The following is a 22,356-nucleotide window of genomic DNA, read 5'->3' on the forward strand; positions in this document are numbered from 1 at the left end:
GCAGTCCGCTCTAAGTAACCTGGACTCCGGTGTTGGGTCATCTGATAACCACCTAGCTACATATTGTAGCTGACTGGCCAGGAAATAGACCTCGAAGTTAGGAAAGTTAATGCCCCCCAATCGTATGCGTTTTGTAATTTCCACAGTGCTATTCTATTTCTTGCGTCGTGCCAAATAAACCCCCTGCACAAGCTATGGAGCTTAACAAAAAACCTCTTAGGTATCATGTGGGGTATGTTCGCAAAGAGGTGCAATAACCTGGGCAACACCACCATTTTTAACAATGCCACTCTACTCATCATAGTCAAGGGGAGCTGAGCCCAAAACTTCATACTACGTTCAATATTCGTCTTTGATTTCACTGTGTTCTGTGTATACTCGACCTCGGTCGTGTGATAGACATCTATCCCTAAGTACCTAAAGGCCTCCATCTCCCATGGTATCTGAAGTACTGGTAACTTCTCCCGTGATAACCCCCTATACCTACCAGGGGGAAACGCACAAGACTTCTTGGGGTTCACTGTTATCCCAGAAAATGCAACGTATCTGTCCATCACTTCCAAAACATATTCTAAATTCTCTTCGGGGTATCTCAGATACAACAGCATATCATCTGCATACAACGATATTAAATGCTGCCCATCTCTGGTGTGAATCCCCACTTCCTCATAATGTGTCCTCAAATATATCGCCAGGGGCTCCAGAGAAAGGATAAAACAGCATTGGGGACCACAGGCAACCCTGTCTGGTGCCCCTACCAAGTTGCCATCGGTCAGAGATTATCGCACCCGTCTTGACCCTGGCCAGGGTGCGCTGTATAACAAAAGCACCCATCTCAAATACGATGGCCCCACCCCGTAGATTTTCAGAGTCGCCATCAGCCAAGGCCACTTGACAGAGTCAAAGGCCTTAACCACATTGAGTGATATAATCGCAACCTCCTGTGGGTCCACTTCTACTTGTTCCATAATATAATGAAGCCTCCTCAGGTTTATGGATATGTTCCTGTGTGGGACATACCCAGTCTGATCAGGATGGACCAATCTGTCTATGAGTGGCTTCAACCTGTTTGCCAACACTGCAGTCAGGATCTTGCTGTCTTGGTTAAGCATGGATAGCGGTCTATAGGACCCGCAATCCATGCTTGGTTTGCCAGGCTTAAGGAGCGGAATAATAATCGCCTCTCTCATGGATTCCGGCAATACCCCATTTTCGAGTGCCTCATTCAACATTGCCAACAACACAGGAAGGAGTTCCGCCCTGTATGTTTTATAAAACTCACCAGGGAGTCCGTCCGTCCCTGGTGTCTTATTAGTGGGCAGGAAGTTAATCACTGCCTCTAATTCCTCTATGGTGATTAGGGCTTCTAGTACCTCTATATCTGACGCCTCTATCTGGGGAAGACCAATTTCCTCCAGTGTGTCAACGATATCGGTATCCGACTCCCCACCAGCGTCTGCATATAACTGCTGGTAGAACGCCACACACCTCTCATTCACCTCACTTTGGGTATCTAACTTCTGCCCGTGTCCATCCCATATGTGAGTGCCCACCTTTATGCATGATCTCCGCCAGTCTTTCCTCCGCCTTGCATAGCTCTCTAGTGATCTCCCCCAGCAACCCCTTAGATTTTGATGTTGCCGTACCTCCCATTACCACCTTCAATGCCTCCCTGTTAGGCAGAATCCTGTGCAGTTCCCTTGGGGAACACTGCAAAAAGATTAAGACTACAGGAGTAAGCAGTAAACCCAATTGGTAGCAGTCTGTACCACCCAGATTTACCTGGTAGCTGTGGCTGAGCAGTCAGACTTCTCTCAAGAAGAGTAGGGCAGTATATAGAATATACACAATAGGGCTAAAAACACAGTAGAGCAAACAAACACTGACCAGAGCTATGTATAAAAAGTATATAATTATTTATTTAAAACACACTTTAGGCAATATACTAGCACTCTTAATCCAAAGCAAGTTAAAACAGTCAGGTCTGCTTGGTGCCCGCGTAGCATGAAGCTTCTGGGATTAGCATGATATGGGGTAAGGGACAAGGAGAAGGGGGTGGCTCGGAATGGGAGGACTCTGGAGCATGAGTGGATCCATCCAATGGAACTTGGACTATGTGCAGAATGGGTGGATGGTGGTGAGGGTAGGGTAAAGTAAGGACACTATAACAGACAGAACTTGAGAGAAATATAGTGATGTATCAAGACACGTGGGGGTGGGAGGGTAGGGCATGTTGGGGGGGGTATGGTTTCTTTGTTCAGTTGTATGTTATAAATGCCAATAAAAAGTTCTATGAAAAGAAAAACACAGTCAGGTAAAGTATACACACCTCCCTTGATAACTATCAGACAAGTCAGAGTTAAAACACCACGATTTGTTAAAACAGATGTGAGCGCGTAACCTGATGGCACTCCAATAGTTCAATTAAAGGGAGAGAAAAAGGCAGAGCATAGAAATAAAACAGGTCCCAACACTTTTAGGAGTTCTCAGCAAGGGAATAAAGGCAGTATACACTTTAGAGTCAAAGTTCATAGGCCAGGCCCACTTTAAATGGAACAAAGCGAAATGTGCCCAGGACCACACGGTTTAAAATGCACTAAAAGTCTTTGCAGAATGTTCAAAAGAGGTTGGGGTGATTCAAGAAGATAAAGTTAGAAGTTCTGGGGCCAACCCAGTTGGAAAGCCAAGGATTTAAGGGTCACCTTGGGCAAACCGAAGAAAGGGGGGCCAGGCAGAACACAGTACCTTAAATAGAGAGGACGCTCCAGTGGTGGCAGTTGTTCCTGGCAGTGGTTGCAGTTTGTTGTTTCGACCAGGGGAAGAGAGGATCTCGTCGAGGAGGAAACGTGGAGTCGTCGCACTGCACAGGGATGAAACCAGCCGCGGAGTTCGTCGGAAAAAGGTGCGTTGCTTTTATTTGCGGTCAAAGTGCTGAAGCTTGGCTATCCGGCCGCCGGGGTGCTTGGCACGGGCGAATCGACCAAGAGACATCTTTGGAAGGCGAAAGGGGTGAACTGGTTGGTCCCACCAGCTCAGAGGAAGAAGACTCGTCCAGCAGAAGATCTTCTCTTGTCGTTGGGAAAGTGGTGAGTTCGTTGCAGCAGGGCTTCACCGGTGGTGTCGTCGTTGCAGATGGCTCAGCTTCTTCCCTCTTTGGATTCTTAGGTCCTGTGGCGACTTCTGAAGTTCCAGTCCCAAAAGCCCTGCTTTTATGCAGAAAAACCCCCATTCAACAGCCTAGCTGTCACTCAAACATGCTAAGTGTTGAGCCGGGCGGCTCACAACTGGCCCAATCAGAACAGAGTGCGACTTGAGTTGCTAAGGCAACGCAGTCCAGGGTGCCAATTCCCCTCCCCACCCATCCTGTAGAACCCAGACAGAGTAGCACCATTTGGAGGGCTTCTGTGGAGAAGCCCGCCAAAAAGTGGAACAAAGGGCTCGACCTTGGTCAGAGTTACAGAGACGGACACGAACGCCATTTTAGAAAAGAGTTCTGGCAAAAAGACCCAACCGGTGATTTAATATAAAATAAATAAACCGGCGGTATCTTTAACATTGCACCAAAAAGTGGTGCGTTTAAAACCAATGGGAAAATCCCATAGAAAATATTCCGGTGGAATATTTAGCGTGGTAACCACTGCCACCTGCCAGAAACTTGACAAGGGGGGACTGAACATTCCCTCTTTGAAAACAGACCCAGGGGCAATATAATTAACCCCTTCCAGTACTTCCACAATATGATGGTTGGTACTGGTTCTGTTCACAATTTAGGAGTAGTAAAGTCAATGGTGACTTTACATGCCCTGGGAGACAGTAGTCAGTCCCAGGGAATGGAGTCTATGAGGGTGCTGTGTAACACACACATAAAAAATAGATGATACCCTATGGAGTAAAAAGAAAACCCCATAGCCCATACGCACACAAAGCGTTAAAGACATACCTCAAATCATGCCTAAGAGTGGGAGGAAAAAGAGTCTCACTCTTAGCAGGAGAAAAAAACAAACCCCAAAAATACTGCCATTCTATAATCAATGCCGAGTGATCCAAAAGGACTCTTGCTTTATATTCTGAACGCACTAGTTCTCCCAACAAATCTTCCATGGCAAACATATAATCCAGCCGCGTATGTAGGTCTTGCGGTGCTGCATAATGCGAGTACTGCCTGTCCTGTGGGTGATGCAACCTCCATATATCTATCAGGTGAAAGTCTTCCAACAGAGCCCAGAGGGCCTTAGCTGCAGGGCCCGGTTGCATAACCTCCCCATCCGACCTATCAATTTGGGGTCCAACATGCAGTTCAAGTCTCCCCCCCATATAACTGCTCCTCCCATATATGGGCTGAGTTTGCTGTACAAGGCCGTGAAATAGCCCACTGTGTTTTGATTCGGAGAATACATGTTTATAATACTCAATTCTCTATTCTCCACCAGACCCTTAATCAGCACCATCCTCCCGTCCTGTTCCATTGTAGACTGCAGTAGCTGAAAGGGGACATGGGCTGCTATCCAGGTAATGACTCCCCTTGCATAAGCCGAGTAGGTTGCTCCTATAGTGGTACCCCTCCATTTCTTCCCCACTGTTTCTTGCTTCTCCTTCGTTAAGTGAGTTTCTTGCAATAGGGCGATATCAATCCTTTGTCGTTTCAAATACATCATGACCTTATTCCTTTTCAAATAGCTATTGAGCCTCCTGACATTCCACGTAACTATCCTAAGGTCGCCCATCTGAACTGTATGCCACTCCACCCTCACTTTCAATCCTCCTCCGCCACATTGGCTTGTAAACATAAGCTCGGTCCCCAGCTTCCCCAACTCCCTCCCCACCCGCAACCCACCCCCTTCGCAATCCAAACTCCCCAACTACTAACTCCCACCCAACATTCCCCAACTCAAACTGATGCCCAGCTCCATCCCTGGATCTCAGGCTACCCCGCATCTAGCCCCTTTTCGGCAATACCGATACACGGGACACAACAGGGAATATCACCCTAATTGCGACTCAACTACTCTAACTACTGGGGGTAGGTCGTGCTCCTTCTGTGCCTCCCGCTTAGGTTTCATTGCGTACTCTCAGCACATGTCTATGTTCCAGTCCAACAAGTCCACATAATGAGTGTGCCAAATTGTCTACATCAACACTTCTGCATTAACCCTCAATCTAGCAATCTGCAATATTGCACTGGTTCACTTATCCTGTCTGCTCTGCTCCGGTCGGTCCGCATCTTCTGGTCAGCCTTGGGCGTCCAGCCAACTCATCGCATCCTCCGGCGCTTCGAAGAAGTGTACCTTGCCCTTGTGTATAACTTCACAGGATACAAAAGTATATATTTGAAACCCGCCGCTCTCAATCATCTCTTTACTGCCACGTAGCTGAAGCGTTGTCTTTGCGCCAGCATGGTGTAATCCGGGTATACTGTGACCTTCGCCGATGCTCGGTTTATCGTTCCGCCTTTACGAAAGTATTCTAGGATCTTTTCTCTATCCCGGTAATTCAAAATCATGGCTGTAACTGTGTGACGCAGAGTCCGAGGCTGTGGCCTCCTCACCAGGGCCCTGTGTGCCCGTTCCACCACAAACCCTTGGGAGAGCTTGACAGCCCCTATTTCCTGGATCAACATATTCTCCACATAGTCAGTAGGGTCGGCACCCTCTTCACCTTCAAGTCGCCCCACCACGCGGATATTGTTGCCTCTAGCACTCCCTTCCGCCTCCTCAGCTCTGTCCTCCAAGTGGCGCACCTGTTCTTTTAGTATGTGGACCTCTTTCGCATTGGCAGTGCTGATTCCCGTGTTGGTTTTCACATCGCTTTCTAGGGTACTCGTGCGTTCGGCCAGCGCTCTCACGTCCGGTCTCCTGAGATTGATGTCCACGCCCACCACATCAATCTTGGATTCCAGTGCCGCTTTCAGATCCGCTATCGTGCTCCCCCATGAGGATTTCATCTCCGTTATGGCGTCAAGGATCAAACGATCATCCAGTGGCAAGGCAACCGTATCTTGTGTGTTACCTTTAGCCTGTGCAGACACCGTCAGGGACTGCGGCGGTTTGGCGAAGACGTCCATAGTCGGCTGTTTACCTTTACCTTTGCCACTCTTAAGCGCCATTGCTCTTTACGTCACTAGTCTGGCTTACCTCCTGCACCAAGTTGCAAGGCACCAATGCAGTGTCAGTCTTAGTACTGGATGACAGCCCTCACACCAGGAGCGCCCAAGGCTCTCTGCAATCCAGCCCAGCTCGTGTTGCTTCTATGTGGCGGGCGGGTCTACCATGCGTGAGGTCCGAGTCCCGCGCCAGCCGGGCCACTGGGCTTGTACAATCACTGATACCACAGGTAGTCTGCAGCCCTTCCTCAGCCTCGAGACTGTCCACAGCCTTGTCGGCGACCGGGCACTACTCCTGTGCCCAATTACGAATCATATGAACCTCCCGGGGGCACATGCCGTTCAGTACCTCTTCAGATTGCTTATAAATCCGCCCAAATCTTGGTTAAAGTTATTACACTTTCACAGTATTAGAAGCTCTCTGGGCACGGGTGCGGCCAGTGCAGTTATGTCCCAAAGGGTTATGTGCTTTTATGACTTACACGGGAGGATCTCTTCCCTCTTCCCTGGCATCACGCTTCAACAATGTTTGTAGGGCTGAGGGTGGTCGGGGTGTTCAGAGTGACTTTCCCATGTTATTGGAAAAATAAATAATTCCCCTTTTATTTTCCTCTTTTGTTTCCTATGTGTACTGGCTCCATGCACAGCTGTCTCTTTGCTTTCCGCCCTATCTATTCACAATATTATACGCCCCACAGTTCGGGTGTCTTCTATATGTCTGATCAGGTGTTTTCCGGACTTACTGCCATTGATATTGACTCACTGCTCTGCATCCTTTTTCGCGTGGTGGGCCCCCTTCTGCTGCAATCGGACCACGCTCAACTTGGACACTTTTTGCTTGCCAACTCCCCTTTCCCCTTCTTATTGCCCACAGGCCTCGTTGTTCCAGGCCTTAGCACAGGGCTACACTGTAGGGTATCATCTGCGCCATGCGGTAGGCATCATACCAAAGGGGGACAGATTCCAAGATCTTCCTTAGTCTCGCACATTCATCAGCTCCACATTCTATTCCGTTCCTTCTGGGTAGCTGCAGGTGGATTACTCGACTCTGCTACGTGTAGGCCTACCAGCACGTTACCTTCTCGTCAGCATTCGGGCCTCTGCTAATTCCACCACTGCCGCCCCTGTTACCCACAGCACGTGTTACCTTTGTGGTGTACTCTCCATTCCACCTATACGAGTTGGGATCTCTCAGGCTCCGGGTGCCTGCCAGTCCACAGCTGTGGTCCGTCACCGTTGCTCACTTGCTCGCATTAGCACTATCCTCGCTAACGTGCAGTGGAAGGATTACAATGTCCATTTTGTTGATACTTTCGTTCGGCAGACTCCAAGTCTCAACGCTCAGGTCTGGTTTCAATTGTGTTTCCCGCTCTGGCTGTGGCATCCGGTCATCACCGGTTTCTCTGCAGGGTTTCACGGGGCACATTAAGTTGTAATACACTTCTATAACAGCACTTGTCTGCTTGCCCCTTGAAGCCGTATTCTACCCTCTACACACTTTAGTTGCCGGCGATCACAGGCACTCCATTCCTCTACGTTACAATGTCTCCGGCACCGTGTTGTCCGACTTGTGCCAGCTCCTGCTTGCAATGTATTTTGGCCAGCGCAACAATGCATCTGCTGCTCAGCTGCGCTCCTCTTTGTTGGCTAATATTACGCACCTGCCAGCTGCAACCTTAATTTCCACAGCCAAGTCCCCTTCACCTATGTTGTTTCCGTTTCACAAGTCTGCTGTGTCGGCAACGTCTTCATCTTGCAGTTGTGTGTTCCAGCCGCGCTCCCCTACCCCCTTTGTTCTCGGCAGGGCGCCATCTTCTTTCCTGGTCGGGCTGCTCTTCTGACTTTCGCGGTCTTACTACACAGCTCTCACTTCATTGTTCGTACAAAGCTCAGCACTGCTGCATACCCAACATCTTCATGTGGCCTCTCATGTATTTGTACGTCTCTCAGTCGGCCCTGGATATTCTTTTTTTTCAGGATCACGGACGGATCAGAAGGAGCTCACAGAGATCACGTCCTAACCCGCGGCCATTTAGCCACGTCCCCCTCAGTCGCATTTTGTTTTTATTCAAATGTTATCACAGATGTAGACAGTGATTCAGGTTTGTGTATCACTGCATTGTGACTAACTTAAATGAGTATTTAGGCGATAATGGCATAGGTCTATACCAGGGGTGGACTGGCCTATAGGAAAAACTAGAGATTTCCCGGTAAGCCTCTGCACCCTGGGCCTCTTTTGTGTGGTAACCTATTTTATTTCCAAATGTTACCATAGGAAAAGGGTTGTGCTTGCTTAAAATGTGTAATATGGGGCCTCTTTTGTTTCTCAGTCCACCCCAGGTCTATACTGTGTTGTAATGCCTTGGCATCCTAATGATAATGGCGAAAGCAAAGCAAGAGCAATAACGCTGCCATATCCACGGGGTACACACTTTAAAGGCCTTATTTGAGGCTAATGGCAATGATTGTTACCAAATAAAAGTGAGCAGCGTTGTTCGGGAACGAAGATGCGACCTAGAGGGCAATTGGGCTGAAAGTAGCCTGAAATCAACCCAAAGAGATGACAATGGTGGGATGGGGCAGCAGGTCAGTGGGGAGCAGTTTAAAGGAGTCACGGGAGGCAGAGAGAGCCAGGATCGAAATGGGAGAAGGAAGGAGGTGTAGGGCGCAGAGGGCACATGGTTATGTTGGTGGACTCTGTGTCGCTAAGAATTGAGTGACAGTGCGCAGTGGTTGTCTGTGAATGCGGACAGCACACTTGCTTATAATGCTGGCTTTCTGAGTGGCTGTGCCACACCTCCAGGGTACTAATGAACAGTAACACTATGTAATTGGCATTTCATTTTAGAGCACCGATTGAGCTGTTATCATTGTATTTGTGAGAATGCATTCATGGTACCACTATTCTTGCATCTCTTGAGGATGGCTGCCAATGCAGCACGCCTCTTTTGAATACAGAGGTACATTAACGTTGCTGATACCTTTATGAGGGCATGGCACACAAAGACAAATACAATAGTTGAGTTTCTCCATATTTTTTTGGAATAACGGTCTTGATTTATTTTGTTCCATTTAGGTCTTTTTTCTTCAGAAGTGACAAGTTGGTTGGAACGGCACAGTTAAAACTGGACAGACTTGAATCTGAATGTGAAATCAGAGAAATAATCGAGGTATCTGTTATGCGCACTGTTTCTATTATGTATGTCTTTGTAATAGGTTGTGCATTCTCTGGTTTCCTTTCCAATACAAACTTCACTGTATTTTGAAAGAAAATGTTCACTTGTCAGTCACTGTCATGTCATACATGTGCTGTCAGGGCTTTTGCTCCGAAGTTGATGAGTGTTCTTTGTTAACATCTGCTACTTTTTTAGATACCAATTGATTAAGCTTTACGCCCTAGTTATTGATGCATCACCTTGAAGATGTGCCCTAGTAATCATTTTGACTACTTTCTGGAAAAATGTCTGTCTTGATAGGAACCCTATGTTATCCATACAAAAGTGTGCATTAGATAAATATGTTAAATTCCTAAAGTCACAACCGAGAAAGAAATAGCCATCAGAAGGACTGATTTGAGATACTTTGACAAGACAACTGGGGGGCAGGGAAAAGAGTTTGGATACATTAAAAGTAACTCCAGACCCCCCCGACAGTCCGTCAGTCCTGATAAATCTTATGGGAAAGTCCAACAACATAAGTAAATCAGAAGCGAGCTCCCAAAATATAGATGATGTACCAATGCCAGACTGTGATGTCTATTCTCTCTCGAGACGTCAAAAACGTTTGGCGCAAAAAGCAGAAAAAAGGCAGCTAAAGAAAAATCAGAACCCTGATAAGGTACAAATAAAAACTAAAGAATCCAAGGCTCTGGCAAATGAGGTTGCACTGTCAGACCTGATACAGCGATATGAAGAAAGCCGAGTGGCACTGCAGCTTCACAATGTCAGCACTGAGTTAAACCCACCCTGCCCAGTCCTGGTAAATAAAAAAAATAAAAAATCACAAAAAATAAAAAACACAAAGACAGAACAAGGGGGGGTGAAGACACTTGAGGGTGGAAATGTACCTTCAGGGCCCGAGTATAGATCGCTGTCCCTAAGTGTGAAGGGGGAGGACTTAAAAAAAGTGAAGCAATTCCAACTATCCAACTTTTACAAAGTTTTGGAAAAATCAACCTCAAGGCAAATCTTACCGCAGGAGATCTTGAATCAGAAGGAGGAAGCCCCGACGACATCAATGGAATCTAACAGACTTGGCTTCACCTCGCAACCAGCGCTTGGTAATCGGGATCCGCTACCCCCAAGGGAAGTGGATTCCTGGCTCCTACCGGACAAGGTGCCGACCATAAAAACAGAGCTGGGGGATCCCAACAAAATGGTCAATATGGCCCAGGAATTACCAGTGTTAAAAACTGTACCACAACAATCAACAGAGGAAACCGGGAAACATAATGGTGACCTTCCAATGATCATTAAAAAAATCATAATGGATCTATTACCAGATGTATCTAGGCTTAAAAATCAGGAGCAACAGGAAAATCTAAAGGAAGGAAATGGTAGTTTCCAACATGACCATGTGGAGGCTCCTACTAATATGAACTTGCAGGGTGAGCCAACTTTGAAACATCATATTCGGACAACCCAGCCGAGCGTGGGGGAAAACTCACAAAGGGTCCAAGATAATCTATCTGAACAGCCCTTTAATCCCAGAATTACTCAAATAAAACATCAACTGGATGGTGAAGCTAGGTCCTGCCAACAGTCAATAATGCCAATTTCACGTTAAAGACAGTGATCTGCGTAACATGACTTGGCAGCAATCGGCCCTTCCCAGTGGTCGAAGTGAGCGGGAGCGGTGCTCCTCTACTTTTTTAAATTACGTTTTACAGCTCCTATACTTTTATTTTAAAAAGAAACCGTTCCGGAAGGGTTTCGTTTTAAAATGAAAGTGTAGGAAGATGTTGAAACTTGCACTTTCAGTGCTATGCACTGAACGGTCCCTTAAACAACAGGTGCAAGTGTTTGGGGGTTTGTATTGTGTGTGGAGGGGAAGTGGGGATAGGATTTGAGGGGATTGGGGGCAGGTCAGCAGGGAACATAGTTCCACTACTTATTTTCGTACACTTCGACCACTGGCCCTTCCAGATTACCCTAGCATCTTGTTATACAACCTGTGTGATATATGTGGTCCGCCCTCCCTAAACAGATCATGTGTTCTCTCACTGTTTAATGAGATCCCAAAACTGAGACTGATTTCCTTGGCAGACATTAGCCTGGTGGATTTTATTCACCCTGCGCGGCTTGACCATGTGAGAATTGTCCTGAGGTCTCAAAACATCTTTGATCTCATAATACAGGAGACCGAACACTTCAATAAGATGGTGTACGACATTCTTATCTTTAGCAATGGTTAGGAGAATGGAAGGGATTCTAAAGAACAGAAATATAACTCTCCGCCATTGCGGGAGGAGGGTTGACTGCATAAAGAAGTCAATATTCCTGCGAGGGGAGGTGATGATCAAGAATGGAGCTGGTTAGCGCTATCAAACTATGCAACAGAAACTTTAGTTGTACAGACTCAACACAATACTGGCAAATCCTCTCATGGAATTCAAGGGGCCATTCAACTCTGATGGCCTCCAATGTGTTATGCACTAAACTGAAATCTATGGATGTGATTTTTATCCAAGAAACATGGTTGAGAGCACCACTTTATTTAGATGGATATGACTGTAGATACCAATTTGCCACGATGGGGCTCCGTGGCAGACCATCTGGAGGCCTCTTAATAGCGGTGAAAATAGCAAATGGTACACGAATAATGGAATCTCTCACTATCACAATGGGAGTTATGGCAATTGTATTAGAGTATATGAATGTACATTGTTCGACCTTTATATTCGTAATGAATATCTACTATAACCTGCTACAAAATGTACTGGACAATATCATTCCGTCCATTAATGCTTGCCTCTCGAACATGTTGCTCAAATACAGAGGTCTTGATATTATTGTAGTGGGAAACTTTAATTCAGAAATCAGATACGTTGTGGGGATGAATAAAAAGATGGGTTCCACCTCCTTTAGATCTATGGGGAACTTGGGCCCGATATATGGGGCACCCTATGCAACTTCACGCAAAACAATACAGGGGCATATCTGGTCTAAACATTTCCACTCATGGGGACTTACCCATATGAATGCTGTTCTCGATAACTCTGCCAATGAGTATACATGGTCAAATGGCATATATAAGTCAATTATTGATCACATGTTTTTCTCAGACAGACTTGCAGTTTCTTGTGTTGATTTCTGTGTGGGGGAATCCTATATGAGTGACCATAGGACTCTAGAGGCCAAACTGAACTGGAACTATGCTAAACCGTCTCAGGATTCCCTTTCAATTTCTTTGATGGCGTTGAGTGGGGGGAATCGAATTGGATGGCATGATGGCAACATAGTTAAACTAAATGCTACCTTTCTCTATTAGCACCATTGTACGCCATTGTCCACAAGACTAACACTTTTTTCGGTTCCCTATTTCTGTGACTATGTCAAATGCCTAATTACCAGATCTGTAAAATCTAAAAAAATTGGAAACATGAAACACCAACATGTGCATATTTATGATCCTATTGTAAGGTAAAAAACAATCGATACAAACCGCCGTATTTTGAAATCTAATCAAGATCAGGATACAACGGTGAAGGCAATAGATTTAATTAAACAAGCAAAAAAGAACTGGCTGAAAACCCATAAGATGTATATGTTGGAGAAAGATAATACTGCAATGTTAATGGCATTAAGAGATTCATCTGCCCGTCAGTTTTGGACGCTAATAAACTCTTTGGAGAAAACACAAATAATGCTACAAACTGCTTTTGTACAAGAGGACGTTTGGGCCACTCACTTTTCCAATCTATATGAGGAAAAAGTTTCCTATGACAAATAGTCTAGATGTTATCAAAAGGGGAAGCTGGACATGTAACTTTGATGTTGAGGACATTGAAAAACAGATTAAGGCAGCCAATACCTCTCGGGCAGCAGGCCCGAATGGGCTCACCAACAGTACACTGAGGAGAAACCCTGAGCTATGGGCTAAGGCACTCTATATATTATTTTCAGATATTATATTGACCCGCTCCATTGCATGCTCCTGGAGGATCTCCTATATTGTTCCCATATAAAAAAAGGGGACAGAAGGTGCCCACATAATTATCGCCCAATCTGTATCATGGACGCAGACTCTAAAATATTCGCAGGAATAGTCCTATGGAAAATTGAGGCATGTGCAGAAATAAATCGGATACTGCGTATACAACAATTTGGTTTCCGAAAAGGGTATGAGCACAGAAATAGGGGGATTAATTTTTACCCTCCTTCTGGAGAAGGCGTGCAAGAAAGCAGCCAGTTCTATATACTTAGCCTCGATTGATCTTTCTCTCGCATTTGATAAGCTAGACCGGGTAAGACTGTGGTCAAAATTGGCTCTAATGGGGATTCCATCGGGACTTTTGACTATACTCATGCATTTACATGAAGATTCTGCCAATCAAAGTTCGCTTAAATTTATCAGGTGATCTTTCACTGTTGATACAAACAGGCAATGGACTGAGACAGGGGTGCCTGTTTGCACCCACACTTTTCAATCTATATATATATTGGATGTTGATGGGCCTTTAACAGCTGCATCCCTTGTCTCACCAAGGATTGAGGGGGGAAAAAATATCGTGGACAGCCTATGCTGACGACATCCTTCTGATCAATGCCACTCCAATAGGTCTTCAGCGGAAATTGGCTGCCCTCTCAAATTATGTGGACAATAATGGCCTGATTATTAACAAGAAGAAATCTGTTGTCATCACTTTCAAATGGAAGATAAACTTTTTGTTCCTTACTTAAGGTCAGATCCCTTTGTTATTTAGGTTTTCCGATTTTTAGTGGCTCTATGATCCATATGTATTGGAATTACTACCTAGACAAAGTGGATAAATTGATCTTCCAAATGAAAAAGGTTGCTGCAAAATATTGTAAATACTCAGTGACCCCGCTAATCAGGTTTTACAATCTTAAAGTTTTGCCTAAACTTCTATATGGTTTTGAAATTTTACCTTTTCCAACTCATCGACTGGCCGCCAAACTGGAATCCAAAATCTGGTGAAAAATACTTTACTATTTACCAAAGGCCGTTCCAATGTCTGCTATTCGTTTCGAGTTGGGCCTTCTTTCATTAAATAGTAAAATAAGATGGAAAAGACTAGCCCTATATCGGAACCTTATTGTCGCAAAAGATGATACTCTATATGCACTTATGGGTTGCAGACTGAGAACTGGCTCCTCGACATCAAAGTGGCTGTTGAATCTACAAATAGATTGCTTGAATTGTTTAGATTCCATCTGTCTCACATCTGAAACTCTGATACTTAATCCTATGAGAGTTAAGGAAAAACTCCAATCTCTGGACTGGTTGAAATCCATGGAAAGGGTTGAGGCTTCCAGGATTCATAACCAGATTATATATGATGGAAAGAAAATTGCTACTCCGGAGTCATACATAGTTAAATTCCCTGGTAAAGATGAAAGCCAGACCACTATTAAGCCAGATGAAATTTATCTTTCATAAGCTGTGTAAGTTTTCAATGACTCCGCTATTAGAGTTTCTTACATTGAAGGTTGAGCCTATTCTTCTATATGCCATGGATATTTGTGTCAGTAATTTGCATGGGCAACTTGATTCCATACAGGGTACTTTAGTGAAGAGAGCTTTATGTTTATCTATATCAATCCCGAACTGTGTCATTAGACATGAGTTGGGACTGATTTCCTTGTCCACTAGGTTTACCTGGCGGGCTCTCTCAAACTATTCCAAAATTCTTAACTATCCTGATAATTCTTTATACCAGGATCTTTTTGAATTTACAAAGGGTTGCTCATCCAGTTCATTCACCAGCTACCTTGAAACCATGGCTAAAACTTTAAATAAATTGGGCACCGATAATGATGATTTGCTTATACGTCCTAACTATGTTAAACATAAATTGTTTGCGAACGACTGGTGTAAAACTCTAGATGAAATATCAACTTTGAGTACCTATAAGGAATATGCAAAATTCCTTCACAAAAGAGATGATTGTTGTTATTATATAGCGTTGTTCCCGTGTAATAAAATCAGAATGTATTACATGAGATTCAGATTAAATCAATTTCATACCCTTGAACGAACAAAATTCTGGCGAACTGTAGGAACTAATCTAGGCGTCACTAAATGTCGCTTTTCGAGGTGTACTGAACAGAAGGAAACTCTTAAACATTTAATTTTAGAATGTCCACATTTTAGAGATATACGTACAAAGCATTTTCTACGTTTCATAAATATAAATTACAAAGATAGTATGATATCTCTTTGGACTCGATTGATGCAAGGAAATGAGAGAGCATTAATCTTTGCCTTGGTTGAGTTTTTGAAAGTAATTGAGAAAGAGATTTCGTTATTTCAGTGTTAAAATCTTGTTTTTATTGGGCTGTTCTCATATAGAAATTGTGTTAATGCTTTGTGCTATTTTTATAATTTTAATGAGATGTTCTGTATTCTGTTTGGTCTTCTAAATTTTTTTTTTTTTTTTCCCTCTTCTCTGTATTTTTATTTTTTTTTCTTTGTTTGTATTAATGTGCTATTTTGTAAAGGTTCTTTGAACTATAAACAAATACAAAAAAAAAAAAAAATTCCCTGGTCCAAGAAGCAGGGCCGCATATCTGAGATTTCGCTTCAATGTTTTGCTGACGGGAAATTTTTGAAATTCGCTCAGGTACAACACAAAGAATCCACTGTCGTTTTTGCCACTGTACTGAAACATCTGAGTCACTGAAGCATCTATTATTGAAGTGTCAGGCATTAATCCTCCAACGCCTAGCCATTTTTGGTAAATTTGTTCATGATCCATCAAATGTTAATATTGAAGAACTATAGTGGAATATGCTATATGGCAAACTGAATGCATTGAAAGTGGCTGTAGTAAAATGTTTGCATGAAGTTTGTAATCTGCCAGCAGCTACCCAACATTAATACATTTGAATGCTTTGGGGAAGTGAACCAATGAAGGGATCGGGATTGACATGTCAACTGTCAAAACTATAAGTTAGAACAATACACTTAATTACCAGTGTATGTATGTTCCTTCAGAAATATCATTTATGTGATAATTTAAAATCTTTGTTAATATGATTAAGGGATCATTATCAGATGTGGTGCTGTATATACTGAATGTAAAATAGGTTTTAATTGTTCTGTTTATTTATTAATTCAAATTGGATATCCTTTTTTGTATAAAAAATGATTGTGTGCTTCTTTTTGTAAAGGTATATATTGTGTAAACCAAACACAAAATTAAAAAAATAAAAGGTACTTTGAACAAGGAGACCTTTGTATCAGATCCCATAGATGTTAATTTGAAGTTGGGCTCCTGGAATACCACAGGCTTCTCACATCTGACCATCAAGACTGATGTAAACTTCTCAAATTGTGATGCCTTGTGTCTGCAAGAAACTTGGTTGGTCGAAAAACCCGTTTTGGATGGCTTTCAATTGGCACACTCCCCAGCCCATAAAGGAGAGAAGGGCAGACCAAGATCCGGCCTTATCACTGCCATTAGATCGGGCAGTGGTTTGTCTCTGTTAAAGGTGCTTACAGCATTGGAATTCATCTTGGACACAACATTGGCATGGGTAATGCCCGCAAGCCCCATGGGAATTGACCAACGGGCTGAGATCTTGCTGATAAATACCTACTGGATCCCCAAACGAGTAACTAATGATCATTTTATTGCTCAGATGGAGAAACTAGTTGATGAATTTTTGATAACGTCCAAGTCAAGTCACGTTATTATTTCTGGAGACCTGAATATCGATCTAACCCATCGACTCCATTCGCCCCAAGGAAGAACTTGCCTATGGACTCATTTATTAAACTCTAGAGAGATACACAATCTCCAGCAGCAGAATGACCCCATGGATGAAATTATCCCTACCCGGGAGAGAATGGATCAAACAGCCATGATTGACTTCATCCAGGTTTCACGCATCTTATTGCCCTTAAAGGAATCTTTCACAGTCACTAGGACTAAATACAGTGACCACAACATCTTAACTTTCACCTGGTGCTCACGAAGGAGGGAGGCTTGCTTTACCAACCCGAACTTAGATCTTAACCAGAGTGGCGCCAGGTTAAGATTGTCAGAAGCTGCAATCACTAAACTCACCCAGCTATACGTGGAAGTAAAAACCGGCAAATCTTCCAATTTAACAAATTTGGTTGACTACAAAACTCTCTTTCACTATTCAAACGCAAAAAAGGAAAGAGTGCAACAGAAAACAATGTATTTCAACATGCATTTAACGAACAACTTGTAGACCGAAGAAAGTGGGAAAGAAAACTAAAACGGGATACAGCAAATTCAATCTCTACAAAGAAAAGGAAGAAGCAGCCGTGGCAGTCAGAAATTACAAATCCTGGCTGAGGTCATCCAAAATTCAACAGATCCAAGAAGACGGAGAAAGTATGCTTTTAGCTATTTGTGGCCACAACGCACGAGAGTTCTGGTCACTAATAAAGGGGAACTCAAAGATGGATATCTCATTTTGAGGATCTCTATGGTGTCTTGGACACTTTGAATGGCCTTCATTTAGCTAGCCCGAAGGGGGACTGGTCAATTCCGCTGGATTTGGATACAATCAAATGGAAAATAAAACATCTTAATGGGCCCAGGGTGGCCGGCCCCGACGGCATAACAAACTTTGACATAAAAAATAACATCGAACCTTGGTCCGTGTTTATAAAGGAGGTCTTAACAAATTGCGTTCAGTCTTCTACGATCCCATTGTCTTGGAAAAAGGCGATTATGGTGCCAATATTTAAACAGGGTTCAAAAGAGAATCCGTCGCACTACCCTCCTATAGCTTTATTGGACTCTATAGGAAAACTCTTTAGTGCATTCATTTTGGATAATTTCCAAACCTGGATCTCCACTTCTGGTCTGTCTGATCCATTGCAGGCATGGTTTGTGAAAAATGTGGCCACAACGCACGAGAGTTCTGGTCACTAATAAAGGGGAACTCAAAGATGGATATCTCATTTTGAGGATCTCTATGGTGTCTTGGACACTTTGAATGGCCTTCATTTAGCTAGTCCGAAGGGGGACTGGTCAATTCCGCTGGATTTGGATACAATCAAATGGAAAATAAAACATCTTAATGGGCCCAGGGTGGCCGGCCCCGACGCCATAACAAACTTTGACATAAAAAATAACATCGAACCTTGGTCCGGGTTTATAAAGGAGGTCTTTACAAATTGCGTTCAGTCTTCTACGATCCCATTGTCTTGGAAAAAGGCGATTATGGTGCCAATATTTAAACAGGGTTCAAAAGAGAATCCGTCGCACTACCCTCCTATAGCTTTATTGGACTCTATAGGAAAACTCTTTAGTGCATTCATTTTGGATAATTTCCAAACCTGGATTTCCACTTCTGGTCTGTCTGATCCATTGCAGGCATGGTTTGTGAAAAATGTCGGGACCACAGTAAACATTCTGGCTGTGAGTACATTAAAGGCAAAAGTCTTTGAGGGCCGGCCAAAAATCTATATGGCATTTATCGACTTGGTCCAGGCCTTTGACCGGGTAGACAGGCCACTACTGTGGTCTAAGCTACACCAACACGCATGCCCTTCAGGGATCCTGGACCCTATAAAGGCCCTTTAATCTGAAACCACGATGTGTGTCCGTCTGAACAATCAAGGCCTTTTATCCGCTTGGATCAAGACGGGAAGAGGGGTGAAACAAGGCTGCCCCTTGGCCCCCGCGCTATATAATGCCTACACAGCGGACTATAAAGACTGCAAGGATAGAGTTTGTCTATTCCCCCGACATTGGGTATGAGCAAAATATCAAGATTGTTATACGCAGCCAACATTATCCTCATGGATCTAACTCCAATTGGCCTTCAGAGGCAGATCAATAACTTAGACGTCTGTCTATAAGAGAATCATCTCCTGATGAATCTTGATGAAACCAAAATCATGACACTTGGAGGCAATACCAGAAACATGGAGAAATGTTCATGGTCAGTGGACAATACTCAAATCGTGAATAACTTTAAATATCTGGGCGTCATCTTAAACAAAAGCAGTAAAGAAACACTGATGCAGGAAAGCATCATGACGAAAGCCCACCTTCTTATTTCACAGTCTCGAGCTGTAGCAAATAAGTTTGGGCGTTTCACAATGTCACCAACGTTGATTTTCTACAAGATGAAAGTTATTCCAAGCTTGACCTACGGGGTAGAAGGCCTACCTAACCTTCCAGAAAACTTCAAGCTAGGACTAAAAGGGTTCTACTGGAGAAAGGTCCTCAATCTTCCTCAATCCCTTCCAGTTGCTCTAATAAGGAGGGAACTTTCACTGCAATCGCTGGGTTACAATAGTGGCCCGAAACGAAACTATGCTATATCGAAAGACCTTGCTTCCTTCACCTCCATTGATCCTGAAAGAAATACATCAGGAAATTCAAACCGGGTCTAGCTAAATGCTTTTGGAATGGGCAACAAGGATTCAATCTCTCCTACACTGGGTTGTTAGCTCTCAGGAGGAACTTATCCATAACCCAGTAAAGGTTAAACAGCGTATTATGGAGAGAGATTGGATAGAGACATTGGAAAAATCATTAGCCACTAAATTGACACAAGATCTACCTCCTTATTTGTCTAAAGTGAACGACCAAAAACCGTATTTGACAAAATGCCTGGACAAAAACCTCCGGGAGAACTTCTTAAGAATTCGTCTAAACATTTTACATACAAGGGAAATCCTGGCAAGAAGAAATCTGTCGGAAGAAAAATCCTGCAGATTTTGTAAACTGCAGGAGAAGATGGAAACAATTAAACATCTATTGTTAAACTGTTCAGGGGTAACAGGCCCTCGTTCACTACACCTAGGACATTTGTTTAGAAATCTGCATTTCTATGATGAGGATGAATGGTGGTGTCGGTTTATGAGTGGGGAGAAGACGTCATGGGTCATTGCATTGGTGGGCTTTTTTCGAAGTATTGGCCTACTCACCTGATGGCCTTTGCTGAAAGAAAACCCTTCCTCCTTTCTCACTCTGGACACTCTTGAAACTGGATCTCAGAGGAATATGACGGAAATTCAAAAGGATTTATTTTAACTAATGTGGGAATCTTGTCTTGTAAAAATTGTTTTATACAATTAAATCAAGTAAATAAAAATATATATATATATGTTAAATGCAGTCTTATTCAATGGATTCCAATACAAAGAGTGAATGCACCACCAGCCATACAACAGAAAGGCTTTGAGAAGACATGTTATGAGGAAAATACCAGTGATGGCCCTTGCTGCTAAATTGTTGTTGTGGCACATCAAACGTATACTTTCTAAGTCATGAAGCGCCTCATTACGAGTATGGCAGTAAGTGGTAACATTGGCAGTAACTCTGTTACCGCCAACTTTACCACTACAACTAATTACGAGTGACCCAAGAATCAGTGGTAATTCTTCTGGCGGAATTACCCTTGGTGGAATTTTCTTCTGTGGTAAATCCGCCAAAAATCAGCAGAAACAGTGCTGGGGCTAATTTCTCAGATGGAATCACCGCCAAATAACAGAAACCCATTACCACAAGATTACAAGTACAAAACCAACGGAATTACCTCAAAGAATCGGAGGTAATTCTGCCAAAAACACAGAACAATTACCTCCAGAAAAAAGGTGGTGGTAAATGCATACAGTTGTCACAAATCAAGGCCCAGGTACACCGGATCCACTCAGGTGGAGTATAAAAGGCCCACTCCCACCCCCAATACACATCCAAGCAACATGCAGACACAAGCAGATGTAGATTACGATCTCCACAACCTGCTACTCTAAATCGAAGTACAGCAGCATGCTCAACCACAGCATGGAAGGAGACAGGCGCAACCAAGGCGTAGGAGACGCATGCTGGAGGGGACACGCATAACACGTGTCCGACCATCCCCATGGACACTCATGGACATCCAATTAGTCACCTTATGTAGACTGGACCGTCCAACCATCACCGACCTGCTCACCCTGACACAGGCACAACTGCAGAGTGCCATTTCCATCAACCCCCCGCTGAAGCTTGTGGCAGTCTACATTTCTGTGGCACAGGTGCCTTCCAACACATAGTAGGGACACTGCATGTCATATCCCAGCCCACATTCCCCAAGGTGCTGTACCAAGTCCTGGTTGCCCTAATGATGCACGCACATCTCCATGCGGATCACCCAGGCACAGGTGCATGCAGCCAAGGCAAGGTTCTACAGCATTGCCCATTTTCCTAACATCATTGCGGAATTGGATTGCACCCATGTGGCGTTGGTACCAACGCAGGCAACAGAACAGGCATACCACAAACGGAAACAATATGAATGTGCAGATGACCTGTGATGCCGACCTCACCACCAGTCTCTGTTGTGCCTGATATCCTGGGGCCACACATGATTCAATGATTTCGCGCAACAGCACCCTGCCTGCGTACTTGGAGAGGCACAGAGGACAGCACACCTGGTTCGTGGGTAAGTAGCAATCAGACCTGATGTCACAGGTTTCCCCTTTTCTCACCTGTTTTCTCTGTTTTGCGGAGTCCTTTGTCTGGGTTTTCTTCCGAGCAATTCAGGTCTTGTACAAGCCCGCTCGGCCGTCTTCGGATTCCAGGATTCGTTCAGCTTCTTCGTCTGGGATCTTTGGAAACTCCAGGAAGCTTGGAATGGAGGCAGCACACGGAGGCGGCCTGCGCGGAATGCGGAAGAAACAGGATCAAGGAAGGTAGAAGGAAAGGAGAAGGAGGAAGGTCCGGGAACCAGGAATCAACACAGTTCAGGAGAACGAACTACGGAGCACGTCAGGCCACAGCTATCGGTAGTGTTGAGACACGCGGAACCGCAGGGGAGTGGCTAATTTATAGAACGTGCTGCATAGGACGTAAAGGTCGATAGACCACGTTCCATGTATACGGCCATGTTGGGTGTACTACAGCGAGTAACCTCCGATATGCCAAGGACCAGGAAGACCAGAAAGGGCGTGACCGACGGATCATGACAGCATGCCCCCTTCTAAAACCCGTTCCACCGGGTTTACCTAGATGAATTTGGTGAACCTTCTGAGCAATCTGGGGGAGTTCAAATTTGAGACTGGTTCCCAGGTACGTTCGCTCGGTGGATAACCTT

At 44.2% G+C, this 22,356-nt stretch overlaps 1 protein-coding gene across 1 annotated transcript in view; it reads left to right on the plus strand.

Moving 5' to 3' along the window:
• The window catches only part of CC2D1B (coiled-coil and C2 domain containing 1B), a 2,515,186-nt gene that overhangs the window by 2,281,101 nt on the left and 211,729 nt on the right, over positions 1 to 22,356 (plus strand). Inside the window, exon 23 of the mRNA XM_069642198.1 lies at positions 9,177 to 9,270. Within this exon, the coding sequence (XP_069498299.1) occupies positions 9,177 to 9,270 (94 nt within the window). The remainder of the gene's footprint in view (positions 1 to 9,176; positions 9,271 to 22,356) is intronic.

This window comes from Ambystoma mexicanum, chromosome 1q, assembly GCF_040938575.1.
Source record: "Ambystoma mexicanum isolate Mex_15411 chromosome 1q, UKY_AmexF1_1, whole genome shotgun sequence".
NCBI lineage: Eukaryota > Metazoa > Chordata > Amphibia > Caudata > Ambystomatidae > Ambystoma > Ambystoma mexicanum.